At 47.9% G+C, this 24,536-nt stretch overlaps 3 protein-coding genes across 8 annotated transcripts; all 3 read left to right on the top strand.

Moving 5' to 3' along the window:
* Positions 1 to 1,655: 1,655 nt before the first annotated feature.
* Positions 1,656 to 6,000, top strand: LOC148328435 (uncharacterized). 4 transcript variants are annotated; one of them, XM_088306020.1, is made up of 6 exons: positions 1,656 to 2,023; positions 2,328 to 2,521; positions 2,708 to 2,847; positions 3,529 to 3,758; positions 4,641 to 4,728; positions 5,436 to 6,000. In XM_088306020.1, exons 4-6 carry the CDS (start codon positions 3,532 to 3,534, stop codon positions 5,655 to 5,657), a joined length of 537 nt encoding a protein of 178 aa, XP_088162146.1. In that variant the 5' UTR covers positions 1,656 to 2,023; positions 2,328 to 2,521; positions 2,708 to 2,847; positions 3,529 to 3,531; the 3' UTR covers positions 5,658 to 6,000. The 4 variants fall into 4 exon arrangements, with proteins under 4 accessions (XP_088162146.1, XP_088162147.1, XP_088162145.1 ...); XM_088306021.1 differs by having other exon boundaries at positions 1,656 to 2,400; XM_088306019.1 differs by having other exon boundaries at positions 1,656 to 2,521.
* Positions 6,001 to 6,895: 895 nt separating this feature from the next.
* cyp11c1 (cytochrome P450, family 11, subfamily C, polypeptide 1) lies at positions 6,896 to 11,642 on the top strand. The gene is made up of 9 exons (XM_088306018.1): positions 6,896 to 6,984; positions 7,132 to 7,287; positions 7,367 to 7,581; positions 8,814 to 9,017; positions 9,136 to 9,293; positions 9,367 to 9,533; positions 10,774 to 10,852; positions 10,924 to 11,133; positions 11,479 to 11,642. The coding sequence occupies exons 1-9, from the start codon at positions 6,947 to 6,949 to the stop codon at positions 11,587 to 11,589; spliced, it is 1,338 nt and encodes a 445-aa protein (XP_088162144.1). The 5' UTR covers positions 6,896 to 6,946; the 3' UTR covers positions 11,590 to 11,642.
* A 4-nt stretch (positions 11,643 to 11,646) lies between these two features.
* Positions 11,647 to 24,348, top strand: pklr (pyruvate kinase L/R). 3 transcript variants are annotated; one of them, XM_088306014.1, is made up of 12 exons: positions 11,647 to 11,789; positions 16,301 to 16,465; positions 16,728 to 16,819; positions 16,900 to 17,031; positions 18,328 to 18,514; positions 18,817 to 19,090; positions 19,649 to 19,799; positions 21,266 to 21,418; positions 21,492 to 21,658; positions 22,664 to 22,730; positions 23,581 to 23,695; positions 24,136 to 24,348. In XM_088306014.1, the coding sequence occupies exons 1-12, from the start codon at positions 11,681 to 11,683 to the stop codon at positions 24,240 to 24,242; spliced, it is 1,719 nt and encodes a 572-aa protein (XP_088162140.1). In that variant the 5' UTR covers positions 11,647 to 11,680; the 3' UTR covers positions 24,243 to 24,348. The 3 variants fall into 3 exon arrangements, with proteins under 3 accessions (XP_088162140.1, XP_088162142.1, XP_088162143.1); XM_088306016.1 differs by lacking the exon at positions 11,647 to 11,789 and adding an exon at positions 11,846 to 11,966; XM_088306017.1 differs by lacking the exon at positions 11,647 to 11,789 and adding an exon at positions 13,298 to 13,441.
* Positions 24,349 to 24,536: the final 188 nt, after the last annotated feature.

The following is a 24,536-nucleotide window of genomic DNA, read 5'->3' as shown; positions in this document are numbered from 1 at the left end:
TCATGAAAAATTCTTGGGGGGGGGGGGGCGTCAAGCTGTTATATGCAACTCCTGGTTGAAGTTTAGCATCAAACGAAACACAACAAAGAGAATTAAAAGTTGTTCATTTGCCTTATGAACGCCCCCTGCTGGCTTAATGCTGACAAAATGGAAAATATTGACCAGTTGCTAGTAAATTAAAAATGGTGTCACTTTGGCACAATTGTTTTTCTTAAGAATTGCGAGCTTTCGTCTGTCGTTTTTTTAACACTGAGAGAGTGTTAACGCGCTTTTCTCCGTCTGTTAGCGCTTGCATCAATGTTTTGCATTCAACTTGTTTTTCCTCATTGCGATTGAGCTCCGTCGCTTTTTTCCAATTGCCGAGTGCGAGCTTGCCGACGCCGAGGAAACAAAAGGACCAAATGTGCCACACAGACACGTCCGAGCCGTTGAGCGAAGTGATGGAGTGCAGAGAAGCAAAGTCAAGGCTGCCGGTGTGTTGTGTTCTTTTCTCCAACCTTGCTCAAAGTGTGTGTGTGTGTGTGTGTGCGTGTGTCAAGGTGGTGGCTGTGGTGTTAATCTGCTTGTCATCTTGTCCTGGCAACGCAATTTGCTGATTTAACGTGAATGCAGTGACGCCTTGCGAAAAAAGTTTAATTTGCTCCATGTCTTTGACGGAGCCGTTTTTTGGGACATCTGGGGGGCGTCCTCGGTCGATGCAACACGTACTATCGGGTCGGGCTGTCGGGTTGAATGATCACTGTGATTGGCTGTCAGCTAGCGAATCAGTGCACTGGACAAGAACCGGAAGTGACAAAAGCTACAAAACTGTGAAAATTGAAGCTATTCCTCAAGAAGTAAATCAAATTCGCCTTTAAGGACAGAAAAGCGCAAAGACGAAGGAATCGCTTTCATTGATGAAAGATCGCCGTTATAGGTGACGCATTGATTAGCGCCACCAAAAGAAGGGAGGGGTACTACATCTCACGCATGTAGTTGGCGTCTCCGTCGGCTTTTGCCGTGTGTGTGTTCGGTCATTTTCCGGTCCAACTTCAAGGCTGACGTGACATTTGGCCACGACGGCTGATGTTGGATCGGTGTGGAGAGGCCTTTAATGAATCCTCCAAAAATAAAAACTTGCCTATCATTTTATTCTGGCAAAAATGTGCTGTTGGCAGCGCTGGGCATTTGACCTTTTTTGTTGGTCAGGCCCCCGCCGTCCGGCCGCTATCTCGGTACGCAAGAGAGATGCTGACAGCAGGATTTTATTTAAACATCATTAGCTGGCTCATTTACTCTTGAAATCTGCTTACTTTATTATGGTCTTATTTGCCTTCTTCTTCTTCTTCTCCACGAATGTGCCCAATGCAAGTGAGTATGCACTATTGGTGTTATAAAGATTGTGGTATTTTTTTTAAGTATTTTTGTGATCAATGGGGCATAGTTTGAAAAAAAAAAAAAGATCTGAACAGATCATTTGGAAAATGTATCCATAAACAAGGAGCATTATGTTCCACCCTATTCTTATTATTTTATTTTAAATATTGAAAAAAAAAAACTTGCCATGCGTGCCTAACTGCAAATATGATTTTGTTTGGCGCACGTGCCTGTTTGGCGCGTTTCGCCACGTCAGACTGTCGCCGGTCAGTCACGTGCGCGATGTCGTGCATGTGGCGGGTCAGCGGGCTCGCAAACTAAGTCACCTTAAGGCGCTGACATGAGTTAGCCGGCCAATCCTCACCGGGTGGCCTCACATCTTTTTGCACACAATCGACTGGATGTGCGCGTGCGTGCGCGCGCGCCCGTGTCATCGGCTGCGTTTTCTCTCACCTCTGAACTCTGAGCGTGTAATGGGGGCACGTGTCGGACCCTGATCCAAATTCCACGAGCGAATCCTTTCAGCGTCTCTTTTCGGTGCTTTTGCTTGCAAAGTTGCGTTTTCATTTCTCTCCCCCCACGCAGCTCAGAGGACACAATTTGCTTATCAATCGTGGACGATAAACTCGTTTTTGTGCCCATCACGAATGTTTTGACGGATTAACAAGTACGTGTGCTGTAATATTAATCCAAGTTTTCTCTGCACGAGTAGGACTGTAGTGGCATGCGACGCAAATTTAACGTTGAACTTTTCAACAAGTGCAGCAAAACAATCAAACGTGACATGACCACCTGGTTTTTTTTTATTCTTGATTGTCAACGGTACCGATTGATGATTAAAGCAGCCGGCCGGTGTCAGTGGGCAGGTCGTGTTCTTTAAAAAAAAAAAATATTTATTAAGCCTTGCAGCCGAGCACGTGCGTCGCGGGGCTGCATTAGCTGCCATTGCTAATGAGATCTCCCTCATTAAGAGCTAATCCTCGCAGCCGAGTGGCGTGAGGAGAGGAAGGGTCGCTCCCCTCTTGCCGGGATCCACGACACCAGGCAGCAAGCGAAACCATCCACTGCAACGTTCACAACTGAAGTGAAGCCATCTGTCTGGATTGAGAATTTTGCTCTTATCTCTCTCTTTTTGCCAACTCTGACCGCCAACCTTCAACGACAGGTAAGAGCGAGCTTGTTTGTCTTGAATCGTATTCTGCTCACCATGCATACCAACGCCCGTTCTCTGTTTATTTTTACGGTGCTGTCTTTAATCAAAATGGCTTTGCAATTGAGAGTTTGCAAAAAAGAATGGCTGCTCTATCAGCTTCCACATGCACGTGAGTGTTGAGTGGTGTGTCTTGCTCAGGTGTCCAGCGGCCACCTTCTTGCGGCCCGAGAGCATGTCCTGATTCCCTCATGGGCCTCGCCTCGTCACGTCACGTCCGCACAGCCTGACTGAACGAGTGAAGCGCAACAACGCGGGCCTCCGGCAACAAGTTTAAAGAAGTGAGTCACTTTCATTCATCACGTGCAAAAAAATATTAAGAGTCCAGCGCAGGCTGAAAAGACAAACCGGACAGTAAATGTGAAAATCCCGCCATGCGTTTTCTACAGCTTCGTTTTATTCGGGTCACAGGTCGCCAATCAATCGCAGGACACATGTAGGCAATTAAGAAATCACATTTTAATTTCAGAATCCTTCCATCAGGGACCATTCTGGTCCTGAGCGGTTTGAACACATTCACTGCAATTTTACGATGAAAGTAATTGTAGTTGCCAATTTTGTCCACTGGAGGGTGCACTGATGATGACCACTTAAATTATGTTCTCCAACTCCTGGTCCGCGGGCCGTTTGGACTGGGATGCGTCGGGCCACACGGATGAAAAGAGGGGGGGGGGGGGGGAAAACTGTGCCGTCCTTCCAGTTCTGACATTTGTTCTGTGGCGCCTTAGGTTGGCACATTTCACGTGGACGATGCTCTTCTAAGTTACAGAAAAATGTGGCTTCACGTTGATTGTGAAAGCTACAAAATATTTGCCTCAAAGATGCCAAATTGGATGAGCAACGTAGGCCTGCTTTCCAGAAAGTCACTCCGGCATCTTAAGTGGCGCCGGTCCAAAAACTGCATCCTAAAAAAGGCGAAGTTTTGCGTTTGCTTTTAACAGCGTGCTTTGTCGCATTCGTAGATCATGGAGTCTGTGGCAAGAGTGAAGAAATCTCTGCGAGCGCCCATCAGGCGGCTCAGCGGCCGCATGTGCGCCGTCCGCCACAGGAAGTTGTTTTCCAAACGCCGCCGAGGCCACAGAGGAAAAGGAAGCCGCGGCAGGTCGCGAAAGACGCCGCCCCCCAGACCGACTTCCGATGCGGCGTATCCGTCGCTCGTTCGCGCCTACCAGGCCGACTTGGACAAAGAGAGGCAAGCTCACACGCAGAAACCTATCTTTACTCCTTCCCAATTCTCAGACGCGTTCCCTGTCGTCATCGTCCTAATTCAGAAAAAAAAACGCCTCCAGTTACAAAGTGTGACGGAACCTTTCCCAGACGCTCGTTGTCACACAAATCAAATTGACAGATGAGCTCGGACCGGCGTCGCGCTGTAGAATTTCTTGCACTTGATCGCTTTGCTCAAATGAAACGCAACTTAAGATGCTTATTGTGGCTCTCAGTTGCTTCTTCACACAACCATTACAGGAGATTAAGATGACAACCGTTGAGCTTGCCTGCCAGTTGCTCATCAACCGATAACAATAGATCCTGGAAAATAAGGCTAACATTTTTGCTAGCTAGTTGACATGCTAACTGAAAAGTGTGCATCACAGTGAGATCAACATAACCTAGCCTCTGCTAGCTAGCCCACACGCTTACTTTTAATGACTATAATTTGTTTGAAGTGCCGAATTGATGACAAACAGCCTTAAACGTTTTTTCCCTTTCTCACTTGTCTGGATTTTTGGGGTCCGAAGCTAAAACCAAGTCCAAGTGCTGGAATGCATTTTGGCTTCATGCTGCTCGTCGGCCTTCCCCCACTTCACGAGTACCGAGCGCTGTCATTCCAGACGACCTCGATACTGGCCCCACCTCTAGCCTGCTAGCCTGCTAGCTTGCTAGCTTGCTAGCTCGTTATGTCGCATGGAGCCGCTTCTCCCCCGCGTGCGCTGGAGCCTATCCCAGCCATCTTGGGCCAGTAGACGGCGTACATCCCGAACTGGTCGCTAGCCAAAGACAAACTACCATTCGCCTTTTGAAATTGAAATGATTATTTACAGATTTCTGTGTTTTGTGTGCGTTCACATTTCAGAAAGCTGCGCCAAGCCACAAATGCTCAGAAGAATGCCAATCGAGCAGCCATGAGAGCTCACTTCAGGAGAAAATATCAACTAGCAGAGGTGCGTTTGTGATATGCACGTAATTGAAGAAAGGCGCTTCATTTTTTTATATATTATTTTTTTTAAAATAGAAACGCTGCATATTTTGCTTCTTGGCTCAGGAGCCAGATTTTATTATTTTTTTTAAATGCTTCAATCTGCATACATGCTGATACTTTGAACGTTCATTTGTGTTTCGAAACACGTTCGTGACTCGATCTTGGATTTATTTTTATTTGTGTTGGCCTATTTTGAGATTTATGCTCATCGTAAGCAAGTGTCAAAGTGGAGCGCCGAGTTTTAACTGAAATTTCACGGATCAAGAAACGATCTAGCTTCTCATCATTAGAACGGCTTTTAGCCAAGTTTTGAAAAAATTGGAGATTCATCCCCAGCATGTGATGACGTCTCATCAAACGTTCTGCCTTGATGAACTAAAAGACATTTTTTGGAACATACTAAAAACAAAACATGTAAACGTATGTTTTTAAAATGATGTATTAAATATTTACAAATGAAAAAAAAAAAAAGCAAAATAAATCTAATCAATGACATACCACTAAAAAGACAAAAAAATCAGTGTGTTTGTTTAGCGAAAATCCAAATAATACTCAAATGATTTGAATCTTGGTGTCGGAATCAGTTGATGCCGCTCTCGAATTAGCCAGAGTGAGATGAGAAAAGACACGAGGTTGTTCGTTCAAGACCCGAATGTTTTGTTCTCCAAGGACTCCAAGGACGCCAACCACCTGAAGTGCGTTGGCGGCCAAGTGTCGCTCCCCCGCGAGCTGTCCAAGCTGCTGCGTCCACCCGACTGCAAGCGCCAGGACGACGGCTTCAAGCTGCTCGACGCCTTCCGAGGCCTCCGCTTGGGCCCGCCGCCGGCAGGCAAAGGCGCCAAACGTGCCGGCGCCGCGACGCAGCGAGGACGAGCTTGTCAAGTCATGTGATCGTCTTTTTGAAAGCGCTCGCAAACTATTCTTTTATATGCACTCCTGTCGTTCTAGGCCAAGCAATCGTATTTGATCATTTGAGTCAGAGGACGCCGCACTTCCCGCTAGAAGGCAGTAGACCAACGTGAGTTCCCCCAGTCAAAACGACTAAATGACAATTTAGATTAAAAGAAAAAAAAAAAAAAACAATATTGTGCACACGCTTAGTTTATTCTGTTGTGTGCAAATGAAATTCAATAGTAACAGTTTTAAACGATTTGTTCAAATCTGAACATTTTTAATGTGAATTGATTTGAAAATAAGTCAATTAATAGAACGTAATGAATTATTTAAAATGAATTTGATGTCCAATATAATTCCTGCCCACGACAGCTTAAAAACGTTGAAAATGTTTTCATTTTCGTTCCTTTTTTTTTTTTCTGGTAAATATCAGAAGTATTTCCAGACATGCTGAGCTGTGTCTCAGCCGGCGGGTTGCCATGGCGACATCTTTGCTGTAATCTCCCGCAAGGTGCTGCAGCTATTGTGGTTGCGAGCACTCACAGGGTCGCTTTTTCATCACAACATATGCGAAACGTCGTCAGACTAAAAAAAAAAATAAATTTCCTCAAGTAGTGGCTGCCTTTCTGTCTTGCCGTGGATGCGAAATTGGTTCGAAATATACTAATTGAAACATAAGAATTATTTACATGTTATACATTTTACACATTTGTTTTTCTTAAAAACTTGGCCCTGTAAATGCCATTTTTAAAATCTCTTCCGCCGAAAGGTTTGGACATGCTTTTTTTTCTTTTTCTTTTTCTTGCCTAGCGACTGCAATTCTTCAATGGGTGTGTCAATATATTTTTGTAATTCCAGGAAGCATCTCAAAGTTGAGCAAATGTTTCAATAAAGCTTTATTTGTGCATCTGGACATCCTCGCTGGCGTCTTTTCCGGCCAGCGCTGTCGAGTTTTGTTGTCTTTCTCTTGAACCGGCCACCTCGCCGTCCGTAAATCATCGGCCGCTATCAGGCCCGACGCTTCCAAGGCTTCCCGGAGGCGGCAATAAACGAGACCTCACATCTCGCCGGCGCCCGCCTCGAGCATGTCCACGGCGCTGAGAACACGCGTCCCGGCCCGGCTCGCGGCCTCCAGGGCGCTCGGCGTGACGGCCAAATTGGCTGGAACGAGCGGCGGCAACGGCGGCGTGAGGAGCTTTGAGGAGATCCCGCACACGGGGGCCAACAGATGGCTCAACCTGCTCACCTTCTGGAGGGAAGGTCGCTTCAGGCTGCTCCACAAGCACATGGAGAGATCCTTCAACGCCCTCGGACCCATCTACAGGTACCGCTCGACTTTTTATATGCACTGTAACTAACATGATGTGGTATGCTTTGGACCTTTCCCCAAAGAAGCACCTATCATCCTATTGAGTTACTTTCACGCATCAAATGACGTGTGTGTGTGTGTGTGCGTGCGCGTGTGTACAAGGGAGCACCTGGGCCTTCAAAGTAGCGTAAACATCATGTTGCCGTGCGACATCGCCGAGTTGTTCCGTTACGAAGGCCTTAACCCCCGACGGATGGTCCTGCAGCCGTGGAACATGCACCGGGAAATCCGCGGGCACGAGAAGGGAGTCTTTCTCAAGTCAGTATCGCACACGCACACGCACACGCAAACGTGCGCAAAGCCCTTCGGCATGATCGACTGTCTGTTTTGTTGGCAGGAACGGCGCCGAGTGGCGCGCCGACCGTCTGCTCCTCAACAAGGAGGTGATGTTGAGCGCCGCCGTCAAGCGTTTCGTCCCCCACATGGACGCAGTGGCGAAGGATTTCTGCCGGATGATCGAGGGCCGGCTGGAGGACGAAACGGCGGGAAAGCACGGCAAAGGCAGCCTGACCTTCAACCCCAGTTCGGACCTCTTTGCCTTTGCGCTGGAAGGTCAGAGTTGACGTCGGATCTCTTTCTCGCTCGCTCTCAACTGTCCACGTATGTCGAAGCTTCACGCATAAACCAGCAAAATCTATGCAAGGTGCAGGTACCGTTTTGTCCACTTGGGGTCGCAATTGATCACAGTGTTCATTGTCGAGTGAGCGATGTTGAATTGCGTGGGCGGTCCTCATCGAATGACAACATGGATCATGTTGTTTGGTCATCTCGGGTCTTTTATGCATTCTTTCGAGCTGGGTCGTGCACCGGCATTTCGCAAAAGGCGACTATTTTGTTTTCTAAAAATAGTACCGCATAATTTATCTGAACACAAACTTTGCAGCAACCAATAAGACGGATACCACTCGTAGGCATTTGGTCTTTCTCCTCTGCGAAGATAAACTGCCTGAAGCGGAGCAAGTCGTTCAGTGCCCCCGGATGTCAAACGCGCACACAAAATATTGAGGATGAAGACGATTCCATTTTGGAATAACGTTGCAGCTTTTCAAAATGTGGGAAATGCAAATACGCGGCAAATGACTTGAGTGCCGAGCATGTGACACGTGCCGGGTCGGACCTGCCTCAAAATAGAAAACACGCGTGACACATTGACAAGTGCGCCGCTTGCGTGACTCGCTTATATGCGTCAATGTGTTTATTTTTATTTAGTTTTTAACCTTGAGTCATAGCGCTGTGCTTGTACAACGAAACCTCAGCCGGGTGTAAAGCTGCCTCACAACTCGACGCTCCGTCCACGTCGGCCGGCATCAAAAGACTTGAGCACCACTTCAAAACATGACAGGTTCAGAAGGTCCGAGGTGGTGGCTCCAGCGAGCCCATCAACGAACGATAATGGCCAATGAATGATTGATGCGCAACAACAACAATGTGCACGTCTCGGATCAAAGGGCTCGAGGACGGGACTGAAAGGCCAAAAAAAAAGTACAAAAGAGAAACAAATAGAGAGATTACATGAAAAAGAAAGGGGGGAAAAAAAAAAAGCTGCAGTCGAGATCAGAAGATTCTGCTGATCGTAGCTCAGACTCAAAAGGTTCGCCTTCAAAAGTCCTAGCTTAGGCTCAAAGTTAGCATTGAAAGTCCCTAGCGTAGCCGAGCGCAGGACTGAACGGACCGAGTCATGGATCCAGTCATTTCGTCACAAAAGCATATTTCTGACAATGGTGAGATGATGACGTTTCTCATGGCTTGCGGTTGCCGTCCATCCGCACGCTTCTCCCTCGCAGCCAGCTGCTACATTTTGTACGGCGAGCGCATCGGCCTCTTCTCGTCGACGCCATCCATCGAGTCTCAGAAGTTCATCTGGGCGGTGGAGAGAATGCTGGCCACCACCGTGCCGCTCCTCTACCTGCCCTCCACCCTGCTGGCGCGCATGGGCGCCTCCTTGTGGACACAGCACGCCACTGCATGGGATCACATCTTCGCTCACGGTAGCGTCAGATGGTTTTGCACTTCTTGCCACTTTTAATTCAAAGTCTGCATTATTTTCATCAAGAAGTTGAATCTCTACGAGACTGCGACTACTTTAGCCACGTGTGTTTTTTGCAGCCGAGACGAGGATAAAGAGGGGCTTCCAGCGCTTGTCTTCCGGACGGGATGCGGACGAGGTCCCGGGAGTTCTGGGCCACCTCTTGGAGAAAGGCCAGTTGACTCGCGAGACCATCAAGGCCAACGTGACCGAGCTGATGGCCGGCGCGGTCGACACGGTGCGCGAGTGCCGCCGCCGCCGCCCTCGTGCGCATGCGCGTGTTGATTTATTGCGACTTGTTTTGTGTTCAGACGGCGGTGCCGCTGCAGTTTGCTCTGTTCGAGCTGGCTCGCAACCCCGCCGTGCAGGAGAACATCAGGCGGCAGGTGACCGAGTCGGTGAGCCGGGCCGATGGTGATCCTCACAAAGCCCTGCAGGGGGCGCCGCTACTCAAAGGCACTGTCAAGGAGATTCTCAGGTGATTCTCAGACTCTTTGTTTTTATTAGTATTACATTCATATTGCATTGCTATTATTCTGTATTATATTGTGCTGATATTTATTTTGAAAAGCAATAAAATGTGATTTTTCTTTTTTTTACTTCGTCATTATTGCGACTTATGATTTATCGGTATTCTCAAATGCTCTTGTCTCGAGTTTATGAAATAATAATTGAATGGATTTTCCCCGGATTTGTGTCAAAAAGCAAACTGGAAGCTTATTCAGTTGGCTTTGCTTACTTTGAAGAAACTTGAATAAATGCGGTCGTGCGGCATGTGCTGATGTCTTCGTGCGTTGGTGTCAAAGTACCGTCTTTTCCGGGCCTAATACCTAATCTTGCCCAAAACAAACAACGCGCTCATTATATGGACTAAGCATCACTCGCGACCATCAACCCTTTTACTCATTGGGCTGTTCGGAGTGCATGTTAGCACACCCTGCTGGTCAAAGTCTGAGTCATCTATGCTTCTAATTGACCGTGACTTATACATTATGTGACTTTTGTGTTTGGGTGATGGTGTAGAAGAAAGCTGGACAAAAGGGCAGCTGTCCACAATGTTGTAGTCTGTCTTATCATTTATGTTATTGCAAGCAAGAAACGTCCCAGGTTTCGACAACAGACTGCAAAAAGCCCAAAGCACAACAGCACATCTCCCTAAACAGCCATGTGATTGGCTGAGTCTGAGTGGCTCCCAAGAAGCCATTGCTATATCATTTTGTGTTATTTTTATTTCTTTTTGGTATATTGATGGCATGAGAGATACATGTTTTGTGTTAATCTTATTTCTTTGTTTCATTGTTTGCTTGTATGCTGAGTTTTTTTTTGGTTTTGATTTGAAACCGTGACTCTAAGGAGTGTGGTGACCAGTGAAGTCCCTCCCCTGACCTTCTCTAGTAGGCTAATGCCAAGACACCTTTTATTGGTTAGAGTCATTATTCCTATTAGTTTCAGTGTCAATGAAATGGGGTGATGCCTCTGGCAGCGATTCTTTATGGGATTGAGTCCTGGTGAACTGGCATCAGCCGAGCTCGAGCTCGCACGTTCGCGCTAGCACAAGCAGCCGAGCTAGCGCCTTGTAATGCGGCGCGCCTCGTATATGCATTAAAGACAGAAATAGCACCCTCAACTGGTGTTGCGCCCTTTGAGGCAGCGGTACTTTGATGACTCACGACGACGACTTGAGAGCACAACTTACAAACTCAGTCGTGACGTTCCAGGCTGTATCCCGTCGGCATCACGGTTCAGCGCTACCCCGTCCGAGATCTCGTCCTTCAGAATTACAACATTCCGGCCGGGGTGAGTCCGTGGCGTCACACGATGGCATCGCCAGCGTCCAAACGTGCCGCTGGCGTCTCCTGCGCCCTCAGACTTTGGTCCAGGTGTGTCTTTACCCCATGGGGAGGAGCGCCGAGATCTTCGAGGACCCGCTGACCTTCGACCCGGCCCGCTGGTCTCGCATGCGCGACGAACGTGCCGACGGCCGCGCCGCCTTCCGCTCGCTGGCGTTCGGCTTCGGCTCCAGGCAGTGCGTCGGCCGCAGGATCGCCGAGAACGAGATTCAACTCCTGCTCATGCACGTGAGTGCTGCCGGACGCCGGTGCGCATTTTGCCCGTTGCGCATCGTCTCGAACCACGACAGAACACGCATTATGTCGGGTTTTTACCTCCTCTTTGAAAAAACTAAAAAATTCCACTGAGTTGAATTGACCTCCAAGCTGGCATTTCTTTCTTTCGCCAAATGCTTCAGAGGAGCGCTTCACCGTGCAGATGGACAATAACCCCAAGCACACTGCCGAACATTTTCACACGATGGCCAAGTCATCGCCTGACCTGAATCCAACTGAGCATGCATTTGACAAAACAACAAACGGAAAATGAGGACGGTTGCAATTGCGCAATCAAAAGAGCGTTTGTGTGTTTAGATCCTGCTCCGCTTCCACCTCAGCGTGTCGTCGTCTCAAGACATCGACACCAAGGTCACGCTCATCCTGCAGCCCGAGTCGCCACCCAGGATCACCTTCAGGATGCTCTGACACTCTGGATGTTGTCGTCCATCCGCTTTGTATTCAACCCAAGTCCAAATAAAGTGTGCTTTCTGTTCCGTGTGGTTTTCATGACGTGTTAATGAGTTGTCCAGTAGGTGGCGCCCTAGCTGAGCCGGCCCTCTTCGTCCTTTCCTGCGCGGACGCTCGTCGGCTTTCATTCATGGCCTGCGGCTCGCTGCGTCCTACAGGTCGGTGCCTCCCTCGTCATTTTACTACTTTCCTCTCGTCCTCTTCCGCTTCTTCCGTCGCTCGCCGACACTTTGCATGCTCGCCACTTTATTATTTGCGCCCGTTTGGGATTTTTGTCATGTGCTGCGGTGCAACTTGGGATGTCCATTTTCTGGAAAAGGAGGCCGTCTTCCAAAGTGAGGCTCGCGCGTGTGATTCCAGCTTTGATCGTCGTCATTCTGCTGGTCTCATTTTGTGATCGATTATGAGCCAAAAATGTTGGCTTTATGCGGGCGGCGCATTGTTCAAGTGCGTTTGTGCGCCGGCAAAGGTGCAAAGGTCTGTTTGCTCTCGAGCTAAAGATTTACGCCTTCTGCTTCCGTCAGCCTGGCTGACACACGAGTTGCAGTTCACAAAAAAAAAAAATAGAAGAGTGACATCATCGTCGCTTTTGTTGAAGTCTAAAAGTTGTAAAAGCAGCCGGCGGTCGTGAGTGAGTTTGCAAACTTTGCACCAATCTCAAACGAGTTGCTTTAAATTGAACGCAACTTTCTGTGCGTCGCAAAGGCACAAACGAAGGCGGCGGACATCCACGCTGCTCAGCCCCCCCCGAAAAAAAGTCATCGACTTCTTTGTTTTGGACGACTACACTTTGACATTTCATATGAATTTATTTACTAACCTTAATTCTACCAGATTTTATGCAACTTTATTTCATTGACTGAATTTATTGCTTATAAATGTTTTACTTCATATCAATTTGACAATTTAACTCATTTGAAAAAACAATTCAATTTTGTATTATGTTTGCATTAATGACATTCAATTATTTTTACCTTAATTCATGGGATTCTATTTTAGTTGACCCATTTTATGTCATGGAAATGTTAAGAAGTTATATATATGATTTTTTTTGGGGGGGTGTCCTGCATTGTTGAGAAAATGTATACGGTACTTGAATTATATTATTTTCAATTTTTTGTGTATATGATGACACAATGGCAAATCCGACAGCGATTATTACCCATCATGGAAAGATGGTGTCAAATTTGCAAATATTTGGCGACATTTTCTTCCTCTCTGGAACGCATAATCTTGTGATTGACGAGCATTCATAGTGATTTTCTTGATCGTACTCCATTTTGAGCACTTTTTAAAGATTCGATTGAAGCTTTCAGTTGTAGGAAATCTTTAAAAAGAAAAAATGAGATTTCCTCACCAGATGTTATTGAGCAGATTGTGAGTAATGAAGTGTTGGCTTATTCCTGATCCATTTTTTTTTTATCAGTGTACCGAATCACCTTGACCTCACACATCATGTGTGTTTCAGTGTCTGTGTGAGTTGCGTAATGCTGCAGCGATGCCACAAATAGACAAATGTCACACTGACCTTCAGCACACCTTCGTGCTGTAAGCTGCGTTTTATAAAAGTTTATTACAATCACCACGCTCACATGCTACCGTGGTGTGTGTGTGTGTGTGTGTGTGTGGTGGGGGTTGGGAGGGTTAATGAGAGAGGCAGGTGGAGGCGTGGCTTCATGACTTGGATTATGACATGTGTGGAGTTGAGTGGACGCGATCAGTTAAGACAAAGGCGACATTTAAAAGAGGTCCAAAATATTTCGACGCATAAATTATAAAAATCGACAAGAGCTCGCCGGTGTCAAAATGGGTGAGTAATTCTCTCTCTTCTTTTTCGTTATCATGTTATGAAGTCAATGTTAGCAGCATGATTTACTTTTGAAAATATCAAAATGATCTTTTCCTGTTGAAATGCCGTTCATCTGTTCTGCCTTCCATTTCTCCCAAAAAATAACAAAAATTTCAAACAAAATTTCAAGATTTTTTGTCATCGAATTATCACGTACGGAAAGTCGAGTTGATGTCAACAAATCAATCGAAATCGTGTTTATGAAATGAACAGAAGGTCATCGCGTTCTGATCGCGGCTTGAAGAATTTTCAGCAAAAATGGAGCTGTGCTGAAACGACTTAGTTTTTTTTTTATTTTTCCTCTTTCAAGTCTACACCATGTCGTCCTAGCATGCTGCCATCTAGTGGCCAACCGTGGTTAATAAATATAATAAAAGCAAGTTTCTGCGGCAATCCAAGTCATTGTGCTGCTCCTCCTGGTGTGACCACCAGGGGGCAGTATAATGTACTCAAGATTGGCTCATTGTCCCGTTTACATTCCATCATGTAAACATGTTGGCAAAAGAGTGAGTTTGACCTCGTTCATTTTATTCTTCATTCCGTATTCTTGTCGTTTTGTCACGTGTGCAAAGCATGCGTGACTGCAATGCAATGACGAGTGCGTCATCTTTCTTCCTTCTCCATCCTCGGGGCCGGGCGACAGACATTCAACAATTTGCGAAGGTTGTTTTGACGCAAATTGACGCGATAAGTCTTTATTATTATTTCAGAGTAACTTCTCCATTAGATCTCGTGACATGTTAGCTAACCGCTTACTCGATATAGCAGCATCCCTCATTGCGATTAGAGGTGAGATCGTGACCCATTGTTGGGCCTGCTATTTCTTTGACCTCGTGGGCTTCCGTGTGCGTTTGCGTGTGCGTGTCATGATGTGTGCAGCGGTGCGGCACAGCCGGGTCACGTGAAGTTCGCCGGGAACGGAGACAAGACGGAGGGAAAGGGTGGAGGAGGTTGAGTCCACTCACCTCTTCTTGGTCTTCAAAGGTCGTCAGGGACTCGCCGCTCGATTCTCACTCTCGCGTGAAGAGCTCATCAATTTGTCCATTTTCTCCAAGCGCTCGTCCTCACGGGGGAGGGAAAATACAATTCGAGGCTCGTTTCACTCTTGTCGTGGCCTTGAGATAGAAGTGACCTGTGTGGTTCTACCGTCATCCGGTCCATTTAAACGTTTTCGACTTGGCACTTTGGCAATTTGAACACAAACGGTGGAGCAGCACATAAAGACAGACAAACTCAGGCTTTTGTCATCTGTGAAGGACCAATTTTAGTGCATCTTACTGAAGAATGGACCACTGCCGTCCGTCCGTCCGTCTGTCTTCTTCTTCTTCTTCGGGCCCAATCCAGTTCCATTGAAATAAAAAGTCCACATTTGAAATCTTTCCCGTTGAATGAACCACCTGATATTGAACTCGGTGACCTGTGGCTGTTGGGCGTGTCCATTTTGGTGAGTAGCGTTGAAGCAGCACACCCGAGTCGCAAATGCTGATAAGACCTCATCCCACCAAAAGATAACACGTCGTATTGTCGTCATGACTTGCAAAGCTCAGCGTGTGGAGCCTCTGACCTCATCGCGGCATTTGAAGCATTTAGTCTATGCCAAAACAAATGGCGTTAATGCCCCCCAATTTTTTTGTAGACTTTTGCCACATAAAATTCCAAATGTATTTGCCTAAGATTATCCCCCCCCCATGATATTCTGAATTTATCCTTGTAAAATTAATTCTACCGTCGTTTGTTGTCAAGACATAAAAATGGTGACTCGTCAATCATTTTCTCTTATGACTTTATTTAAATTTAAATTTACAATGTATTCTGACTTTATCCTCCGAAAATTTTAATTTTGTCCTTGGAAAGTTCTCCCCAAATTGTGATTTTTATTTATTTTTTCCTCGCAATATTAATAATCTGATGATGATATTCTACCCGCGGCCTCGAAAGAATTGCAATTTTCTTCCCCTAAAATTGTCTGCCTCCTCCCAATCTTTTGTCACCCCAGAGATGTAAACTTTAGCGCTTGAGTGGCAAGTGGCTGTGCTGCTGTTTTATTTTTTTTTTTTTCATTCCTTTGAGCGTAAACATCATGTAAATGTGTTCGCCGTTAAATGTCACCCCCCTCGGGCTGCTTCCGTTCGACTCAAACGTGCCGCATGTCGGAGCAGGTTATGGATTTGGAACGTCCGTCTTAGCTTTGTAAAAAGCGCCATTTTTTAGTTTAGACAACCTCCGGCTTGTGGGCCAGACACGGCCTGTTTGAGGAGTTGAACCATTCTAAAAAAACAAGAAAAACAAACATTGAAATGACAAGCTGCTCCTCGTCTATAATCAGAAACGTGTCATCATTGAATTTGCAACTCGTGTTGCTGCCCCCAAGTGGCCGGCAGGCGCGATCGGACGCAGCCGGCATTTCCGTGGCGACGCGCTCATGAATACTAATTTGGATTTTCACATTCACTTGACATTTGACTAATGATCGTGTTTAGCTCGACATTTTGCGACAAATGCAATTTTCTTAGCGTGACTCGTGTGCGCATTTCTTACTTTAGCTAGCGTGATATTTATCATGCTGAGGTCAGACTGTTTTTATTATTATTTTATTTTTTGCAATGCCGACCTGGCTGCAGACAGCCGCGTGATACAAAATCAAATGTTCCGCTGTTAGAAAACTACCGTTGCCGATTTGCTCGTCGCAATCGGGAGTGATGTCTTTGATCTGAGCTTGTTATTTTTTTTGTGTCCGTCCGGCGCTTCGCTACGTCCTGCGGGAATTCAAGTTGAGTCGAGTCACTTTCTGAACTCCTCGCCTCTTCTGTTCACGTGCAGCTCGCATCAGACGCTACTCGGAGGCCATGACGCTGCCCGACTCTTTCATCCAGCGCCAGCAGCTGGACGCCAGCATGGCCGACACCTTCCTGGAGCACCTGTGCCTTCTGGACATCGACCAGGAGCCCATCACGGCGCGCAACACCGGCATCGTCTGCACCATCGGTTAGCCGCCGGCCGGCCGGCACGCTCGCCCTCGCTCTCTCTCGTGGTCGGTTGCTTGCCGGCAGCTTGTCCGCGCTGCTCACGTTGCCGTCGGCCAACTGTCGCCGCTTCGGCGTGTTGACAGATTGCCTCCGTTTCGTCCAAGAACGATGACATCGCCGTGAATCATTTTGACTGATCATTTGCATGCGACGAGGCAGCGACGTATTTGGCAAAGTGCTAACGTTTCAAATCTGATGTATTTCCTTCCTCCGGTCCTCAGGTCCCGCCTCCAGGTCCATTCCCAAACTTCAGGAGATGGTCAAAGCCGGGATGAACATCGCACGTTTGAATTTCTCTCACGGTTCCCACGAGGTGCGTGTCCGCGCAACGCCGACGCACGATTGCCGTCGCGCTCTCGTAACGCTCGCCGTCGCGTGCGGCTTGTCTGTCAGTACCACAGCGAAACCATCAAGAACATCCGCGAGGCCGTGGAGACGGTCACATCTGACCCGTTGTACTATCGGCCTGTGGCCATCGCCTTGGATACCAAAGGACCAGAGATACGCACCGGATTGGTCAACGGGGTAAGCGCACAACGCAGGACGCAAATTATTTTTCACAATTTAAAAATTTAATTTTGTGTAGAAATTAAACGGGTTTTCTTTTCACTACCGGGATAATGGCGAGTCCAAATTTTGTTGCCATGACAACTCCCGCCAAATATTAAAAAAAGTGACGAACTAAAAAGGCATTTTGAAGCCATTCGGAAGTTGACTTGCTGCTTTCGATTTTGGCAATCTGAAGCTAAATGCGCGCCGGATGATGGCCAAAAACTTTTGCCAGGATTTTCTGGTCAAAAGCGGAATTCCAAGTTCCATCAATCTCTGCAAAAGCGGTCCAGGTCCTGACGGTGCAAAGCAGCCCCAGAGCATCACATCACCATCACCATGTTTGATTGGAGAGGGCGTTCTTGATGACAAATTTTAGGCAATTTTCCCTGGTGGCAACATCACTTCATGAGCAAGGCGCGGAATTAGACACAAATAAAACACTTGAACTTCACCGTGCAATCAAATATCTGTTGCTTTTCAAAAGCTAACACCATTAGCTGAGGCTAATCTGTTATTCCAGCAAAACTCGATGCAGCTCTGCTTACCTTTTGGTTTTGACATGGCTGGGCAGTTGCATCCGTTGGGGTCGAGGGACGTCCGAGTCATCGTGGTCGTGACAGCGTAGTTCGGCTGTTGCTTGAAAGGGGCTGCGGATTTTCACCCGCTCATGTTAAATGATCCCCACCGATCCATAAAAGTGCCGTTAAAAAGACCATTTTCATTCGTCTCCTTTATTAGTGCAGTCATCTTTCTGCGTGTTTAATCTCGATAACCACCACGACAGGTGTTGTTGTTGTTGTTGTTGCGCTATTTTGGGCCGTGTGAACTCGTTCTTTCTTCGCGTGCTAAATTACTGCAAGCTGTTGGAAACCTTTTCAAGTCTTGATTGGATTACTCGATGCTCTGCATGATGCACGCGACGCACGCGGCTTCCTTCCCGTCGTCGTTGCGTCGCCGGGGAGGAAGTATTAAAACATTTCCTGCCATCTGACTGCAACTTGAAATGGAGCACGTGGCTTTTTTTTTTTTTTGGAATCACGAGTCATCATTTGAGCCACATATGGAGAAAATTTAATAAACACACAAAAAACACCACTAAGGAGGATTCATTTTCTTCTCATCGTGAATTAAGATGCAAAAAAAAAAAAATAGTTTGAGTGTAAAAGAACGATGTGACTTCTCTCAGCCAATCAGCAAAGGAATGTGCGAAAGAAGCGCCGCGTGTGAGCGCTCCAACACGTGCGTGTCTTTGTTTGTTTGTTTGTGAAGAAAGTGGAGGAGGAGGTGAAGCTGGAAAAGGGCAGCCACGTTCGCGTGGTGACGGCGCCGGCCGACAAAGACTCCACGGACGGCAAAAGCATCTGGGTGGACTATCCGGGCCTGCCGCAGGTGCTGAAGAAGGGCGGCAAGATCTACATCGATGACGGCCTCATTGGACTGAAAGTTCTGGAAACCGGTACGAGAACAATCATGGATTGATCGATGACGAAATGTTATGAGAAATACACGAATGCGATCAATTCAAAGTTCACTCCTGTCGCCAAGAGAAAATAAGAAATTGCACTTGAGCCTTTTTGGCCGCTCAGTCCCCCGCCCTCCGGCCGCCATCTTGGTTCCATTCTGGCCTCAACCCTCCGGCCTTAATCATAAAAATTGTCGCCCCCAACTGTAAATGTACTGCAAATATCATCGGAACGGATCAATACAAATAAATCCAAGAAAGTAAACATCAATAATCGACGTGCCACGAAATTGCAGGTCCGGACTGGGTGGACGCGCTGGTGGAGGCGGACGGCGTGCTGTGCAGCCGCAAAGGCGTCAACCTGCCCGGCTGCGACCTGATCGGCTTGCCGGCGGTCAGCGAGCAGGACGAGGCCGACCTGAGGTTCGGCGTGGCGCAAGGCGTGGACATCGCGTTCGCCAGCTTCATCCGCTCGGCGCAGGACGTGCGCGACGTCAGGCGAGCCATGGGCCCGCACGGGAAGGCCATCAAGGTCATCAGCAAGGTGGAGAGTCGCCAAGGAGTCCAGAAGTGAGTCCGCGTGGGCGCCGATGTTTGTGAAGAGCGTGCCGAGGCGCCGCGAAACGTGAGGCCGTTTGGTTTCGTGGCGGAAAAGAGGCAAAAGGCGAACGGCGAGCGGCATTTCCCGCCGCGTCGACCGCTCGCCGACCGTGGCGTTGATGGCCGCCTGCCAGCTGTCATGGAGGCGACGGCATGTGTCAGCTGCCGCTTTCTCTCACTTGTCACAATCTGCCGGCGTGACGTGACGCACGGCCACCGCTTAACGTATCTTGACACAATTTACGATAGCGAGCCGACGCCCGCCATTACTTATCCGCCGACTTTGCCGGCGGCCGTTTATGATGATCGATTTCTCCCGGGCGTCTCATGAATATTTGACTCGGCGCAATTACGACGGTGTATTTGTCACGACGGTCTCATCTGCGCCGCGCTCATTTTGGATGCGTGCCGTGTGAGTCAGAGAGGACGCTACGGTGAAATGTTCTATTTTTGCTCTGATCCCAAACATGAAGGCCTCCCCCTCCCCCTGCCCCTCCCCCTCCCTCTCCTCTCTCAACTGTCTGTCAGCATTGAGGAGATCTTGGCGGAAAGCGACGGCGTGATGGTTGCCAGGGGCGACCTGGGCATCGAGATCCCCGCCGAGAAAGTCTTCGTCGCCCAGAAGATGATGATTGGTCGCTGCAACGCGTCCGGCAAGCCGGTCATCTGCGCCACGCAGGTTAGAGTCGGCCGGCCCGAGTTTTGCCCGAGGAAATTTTGCGATGCCAAACGATGAACATTCTTTGAATTTTTATCTTTTCTTCTTGCTCGTACCGGTGGCGCTTGCAATCCAAGCGTTGCAATAACGTAAGAATAAAATTTGGTGTATTTTAAAATATATTCATAGAATCTATTTTCTTTTTTCAAATTCTTTTTATTTTTATGTGAAAATTGAATTCTCATTTTACTAACACTAAAGTTTTAAATATCTTCCCGAGTCACGTGAAGTAGAAGAAGAAATACTCAAATTTCTTTGGTTATGTGCATGACTGAAGTGTACTGCCACCCGGTGGCCAAGGCGGGCACAGCACAAGTCGAAGCGCAATGAATTGGATCGCAGCATGTTTCGTGAAACACAAACTGCTCTTTTTGATAATGTACAATAAATTGTGATTTTTTTTTTTTATGATTGGAAAAAAAAAAAGACTTATTTCTGGGGGCAAGGCTAGAACAAATTAATGGCATTTCCATTCATTCCGGTGAGGGAAGGTGATTTGAGATATGAATGCTTTAAGTAGCGAGCATGGTCACAGAAGAAATTCACTTCTTAAAATGATCGAGACGAACAAACTGCAATATTTTTCGAGGGAATCTCAAATCAACAAGCAAACCGAAATCCTGTTTTCCTCATCCCTGTGAATTCATCCTCCGATCCTCGCACGCACATTTTGCCCCCCCCCCCCCGGCAGCCATGTTGAGTCACGGGGCCGTATACAGTACGTGTTGTTTATGCAAAACTTGCTGACTCTCGGCGACCGCGTGACTTCGCCGCTCCGAGCCGAGCTCACCAACAACACCGTTGAGCATCGGCGATATGGCGCCGGCGTCTTAAAAAATTCCATCCAAAGTATCGTCTCTCAGCCAAGCGACGGCGTGACGCGTCTCCTTTTCCAACCGTCTGCCTCGCTTATTGACTCCAAAAAAATGCTCACCAGTCTGCCGGCTCCGTTCCGTCCATTCACAAAAATGTGAAAACGTGGAGAAAAGATGATCACACGTTTCTGCGTTTGTTTTCATTTGCTGAAAATGCGATCAAGCAACTCGCTCGCTCCGCTGAGCGATGAGCGCCGAATTCCGACTCGATTCTTTTGACGAAACGCATCCGCCGCGCGAGCTCGTTTAATATTTCCTGTCGGTTCTCGTTCGCCCAATCGATTTCCGCGACAATCTGAGGAAAACGCCACGCTCGGTAATTGACGCGAGTGTCGGGTCGTTCAAAAAGAACAAATCTTTTGGCATTCACGGAATCGGTGAGGTCATTCCCAGTTTACGAACAATTTGGCGAAAGAAAGCGATGTTGTTTCTTTTTTGTGCGTGCGTCCCGTTCCCCTTCTTGTGATCCGGAAGACAAAGTTGTGACTCCGATGAGGACAAGTTTGACTTGGGCTTTTGTCAAGATCATGCATCGCGTGTGTGTGCGCGCAGATGCTGGAAAGCATGATGGCCCACCCGCGGCCCACCCGAGCGGAGGGCAGTGACGTGGCCAACGCCGTGCTGGACGGAGCCGACTGCGTTATGTTGTCCGGCGAGACCGCCAAGGGCCTTTTTCCCGTCAAGGCCGTCGCCATGATGCATTCGGTGCGTGCGTGCGTGCGTGCGTGTTGCACATAAAGCCCCGCCCACTCACTGTCTTTGCGTCCGGCGCTGTCAGATTTGCAGGGAGGCGGAGGCGGCCATTTTCCACCAGCAGCTATTTGAGGAGTTGCGCCGCCTGACTCCGCTGTCCTCGGACCCTACAGAGGTGACGGCCATCGGTGCCGTTGAGTCGTCCTTTAAGTGCTGCGCTGGCGCCATTATAGTCCTCACCACGAGTGGCAGGTGGGCACAACCAACACCAAACAAAAACCACATCAGATTGACCATTTCAAAGGCCTCCATAGCCTCTGCTAGCTTAATGCTAATGTGGCGAACACCTGATGCGCATGCGCTAACAATTAGCCTCTCTGTTGTTCGCCTTTTGAGCAATGCATAATCTGAACGCAAACACATGGAGACAGATAATCGAACAATATTCACAGCCAGAATGATTAATATGATCTGAGAGAGGTGCTGAGCTTTCAGTATTTAGTCATTTCATCAAAAGGGGAAAAACTTTCAAAATGAATTTCACATCATATCATGACATTATTGACATCTATTATTTCTATTATTTGATTTCCTCACTCGATGAGAATCAATGACACAATCGATGGGATTGTCCAAATTGTCATTTTTGTCCGGATGCATTTGTGTTGCGTTCAAGAAGCGTCATCGCCGCCATCCACAAGCGAAAAGCGCCCTTGGCTCGTGTGTGGTCCAATTTTGAATTTTTTTTTTTCCTCCAAATGCCGCCTCACCGTCTGGACGGCCTGCCAGGCTGGCGTTCATTACGCCTAAAACGAAGTTGCTTTGGCCTGTTGCGGAACAAATTGCTTGTGTGCAACAAAGTGCACACAGTGGCTGCAAAAGCGCAACACGAACAAGGAACGTCTTCATGGAACGTTTGGGGGGGGGGGAACCAAAATCGTACTGCTTGACAGTCGGCGAAATATTTGAGCAACACTCATTGTTTCATTCATTTTTTTTGTTTCTTTTCGAGCAGTCAGACTTTCAACATCAAACGAGCAAATGTTCGGCGTACGTCCTGAAGGAAATCAGCGGACGGAACAAATGCAGTTTTCCGCTTTTCAGGCCCCACCAGAAGATCGTCTTTTGTCTTTTGTTTTGTGTCTGCAAACTGACAATGACCTCCCCTTGCAGGCACCACAAATGCACTTTCACTTGCTTATCGTGTGCGTGTGTGCGCGTGTGCGTGTGCGTGTGCGTGTGCGTGTGTGCGCGCAGGGCGGCACACCTTCTGTCCAGGTATCGCCCCCGCTGCCCAATCATCGCAGTCACCCGGAGCCCGCAGGTATGCTCAACTCAATCCTAACAAGCCGACTTGAAATCGATGAATATTAATTTTAATATTAAACTTCATCTGATGCTCGTCAACATTTGACTGTCATGGCAACCAAATTGTGTCCAATATAAGATGTAAAACAGCACATTCAAAATAATATATTGCATAATAAACAACATGCATCTATTAGGTTTTCTTTTTTTCATTGGAGAATAATTTCTGTGACGTGTTCCCTTTTTTTTTTTTATTTGACTTTCCATCGTGCTTCTCTTTGCGAGGACTAAATATTTTGAAATGTAGGCCATGAGCGGATTCTCAAAGTTGCTCCCTCACGTGTGGTAAATCCGGTTGTCGTTGCGGTCTCGCACGCTCGCTCGGCAGCGCCGCCTGAAGGTCAGCGGTCAGGTGAGTCATCGTGGGCGTGGCATCTTGGCCCGGCCCTCTCGAGGCGCTAACGGGGTCAAACGGGGTCAAACGGGCCGTCTCGACTGAGAATGAAATGCAACCTCAGAAGTTTACTATCATCGGCGGGAGTTTCATGCGACTTTTACCAAGACAATTTCAATTAATCCGTCGCGTTGAGGGTCAATGAGCCTCATTCCAAACGAATTTGAAAAATCAAACGTCGACGACGAGCAAATTGAGTTTTTTCGTCTCCGTTGTCTGAAATCATGCCGCGCATCGTCCGCCGCGGACTCTCGCGAAACGTTTGACGCCGGCCGCTCCTCTTCGATGCGGTTGCATTTGCTTCGGGCCTTCGCATCGAGACCGCCGCAAGACGGAAGTCACGTGGACCGTCGTCCGTCCGCCGTCTCAAAAATGTTCCGGAAATTTTGAGTGAAGCTTCGTTGTCGTTCAGGTGGCGCGGCAGTCGCAGTTGCTCCGAGGAGTCTTTCCGGTCCTCTTTCATCCTCTGCCGGCGCCCGTCTGGGCCGACGATGTCGACAACCGTGTCAACTTCGGAATTGACATAGGTGAGTTTTTTTTCCCGCCACTAACCTCAAAATGTGTTCACGCTTGATTGACGTTAACATCGGCGCTTCTAGAATCGCTTTGCATGTCAAAATGACAAAAAAATATTCTGTCGTGATTTAAGATTTTTTTTTTTGGGGTGACACGCCCCCTTTCGGAGCTCGGCTTTCAGCGTCTACGTCGCAGCAGGACGACAAGCGAGGTCATATTGCTCGAATTGTCTAAAACGGCGAAGGGGCGTGGCCATATTCCTCTTTAAAAGTCGCCACTTATTTCATATAAAGTGCGATTGTTTGTGAAAAATGGTCCCTCTTGGATCTTGTCCGCCTCTAAAAGACAAACCACGGCACGTTCCAAATTTGCGCTACGTCACCCGCGCCGAAACGCCACATTGGCGTGAAGCGAGGACCCGCGTAACGATTTTTGCTTTCTTGCGGCACAGGCAAGGCGAGAGGATTCTTCAAAGAGGGCGACATGGTGATCATCGTGACCGGCTGGATCCCGGGCTCGGGTCACACCAACATTATGCGGGCCGTCAACGTCACGTAACCTTCAGCGGCCCAACGCTGACCATGGCACTTGCGTTTTCCGGCGGCTTGCGTGTAACTTTTAGAAGCAATGACTCCCATGAAGCCAATAAAACTTGAAGCAGTCACGACGTCTCCTGCGTTCTTGTGCTCGTGATCGGAAGGGCGTCGCTCCGCTTTGGGCCGTCCGCTCTCAGTTCTGCGTGAGGCGAGCGATAAAAATGATAACGGCCGCCGTAGATGATGACGGACGCTCCTTGATGGACTCCGTCCTTTTCATTCCAGTCACAGTCTACGTCGCCGCCGAAGCACTTCT

This window comes from Idiotropiscis lumnitzeri, chromosome 10 (assembly GCF_059441095.1).
Source record: "Idiotropiscis lumnitzeri isolate Australia: NSW breed Sydney's pygmy pipehorse chromosome 10, RoL_Ilum_1.0, whole genome shotgun sequence".
Lineage (NCBI taxonomy): Eukaryota > Metazoa > Chordata > Actinopteri > Syngnathiformes > Syngnathidae > Idiotropiscis > Idiotropiscis lumnitzeri.
This window is presented reverse-complemented; position numbering and strand designations above follow the sequence as displayed.

Coding starts and splice junctions, on each gene's coding strand:
- LOC148328435 (XM_088306020.1), top strand. CDS start 3,532: ATGGAGTCTGTGGCAAGAGTGAAGAAATCTCTGCGAGCGCCCATCAGG. Junction 3,759..4,640: donor GCCGACTTGGACAAAGAGAG/GCAAGCTCACAC, acceptor TTCACATTTCAG/AAAGCTGCGCCAAGCCACAA. Junction 4,729..5,435: donor GAAAATATCAACTAGCAGAG/GTGCGTTTGTGA, acceptor TTGTTCTCCAAG/GACTCCAAGGACGCCAACCA.
- cyp11c1 (XM_088306018.1), top strand. CDS start 6,947: ATGGAGAGATCCTTCAACGCCCTCGGACCCATCTACAG. Junction 9,294..9,366: donor TGGCCGGCGCGGTCGACACG/GTGCGCGAGTGC, acceptor TTTTGTGTTCAG/ACGGCGGTGCCGCTGCAGTT. Junction 9,534..10,773: donor ACTGTCAAGGAGATTCTCAG/GTGATTCTCAGA, acceptor GTGACGTTCCAG/GCTGTATCCCGTCGGCATCA.
- pklr (XM_088306014.1), top strand. CDS start 11,681: ATGAGTTGTCCAGTAGGTGGCGCCCTAGCTGAGCCGGCCCTCTTCGTC. Junction 17,032..18,327: donor GCACCGGATTGGTCAACGGG/GTAAGCGCACAA, acceptor TTGTTTGTGAAG/AAAGTGGAGGAGGAGGTGAA. Junction 18,515..18,816: donor ACTGAAAGTTCTGGAAACCG/GTACGAGAACAA, acceptor ACGAAATTGCAG/GTCCGGACTGGGTGGACGCG.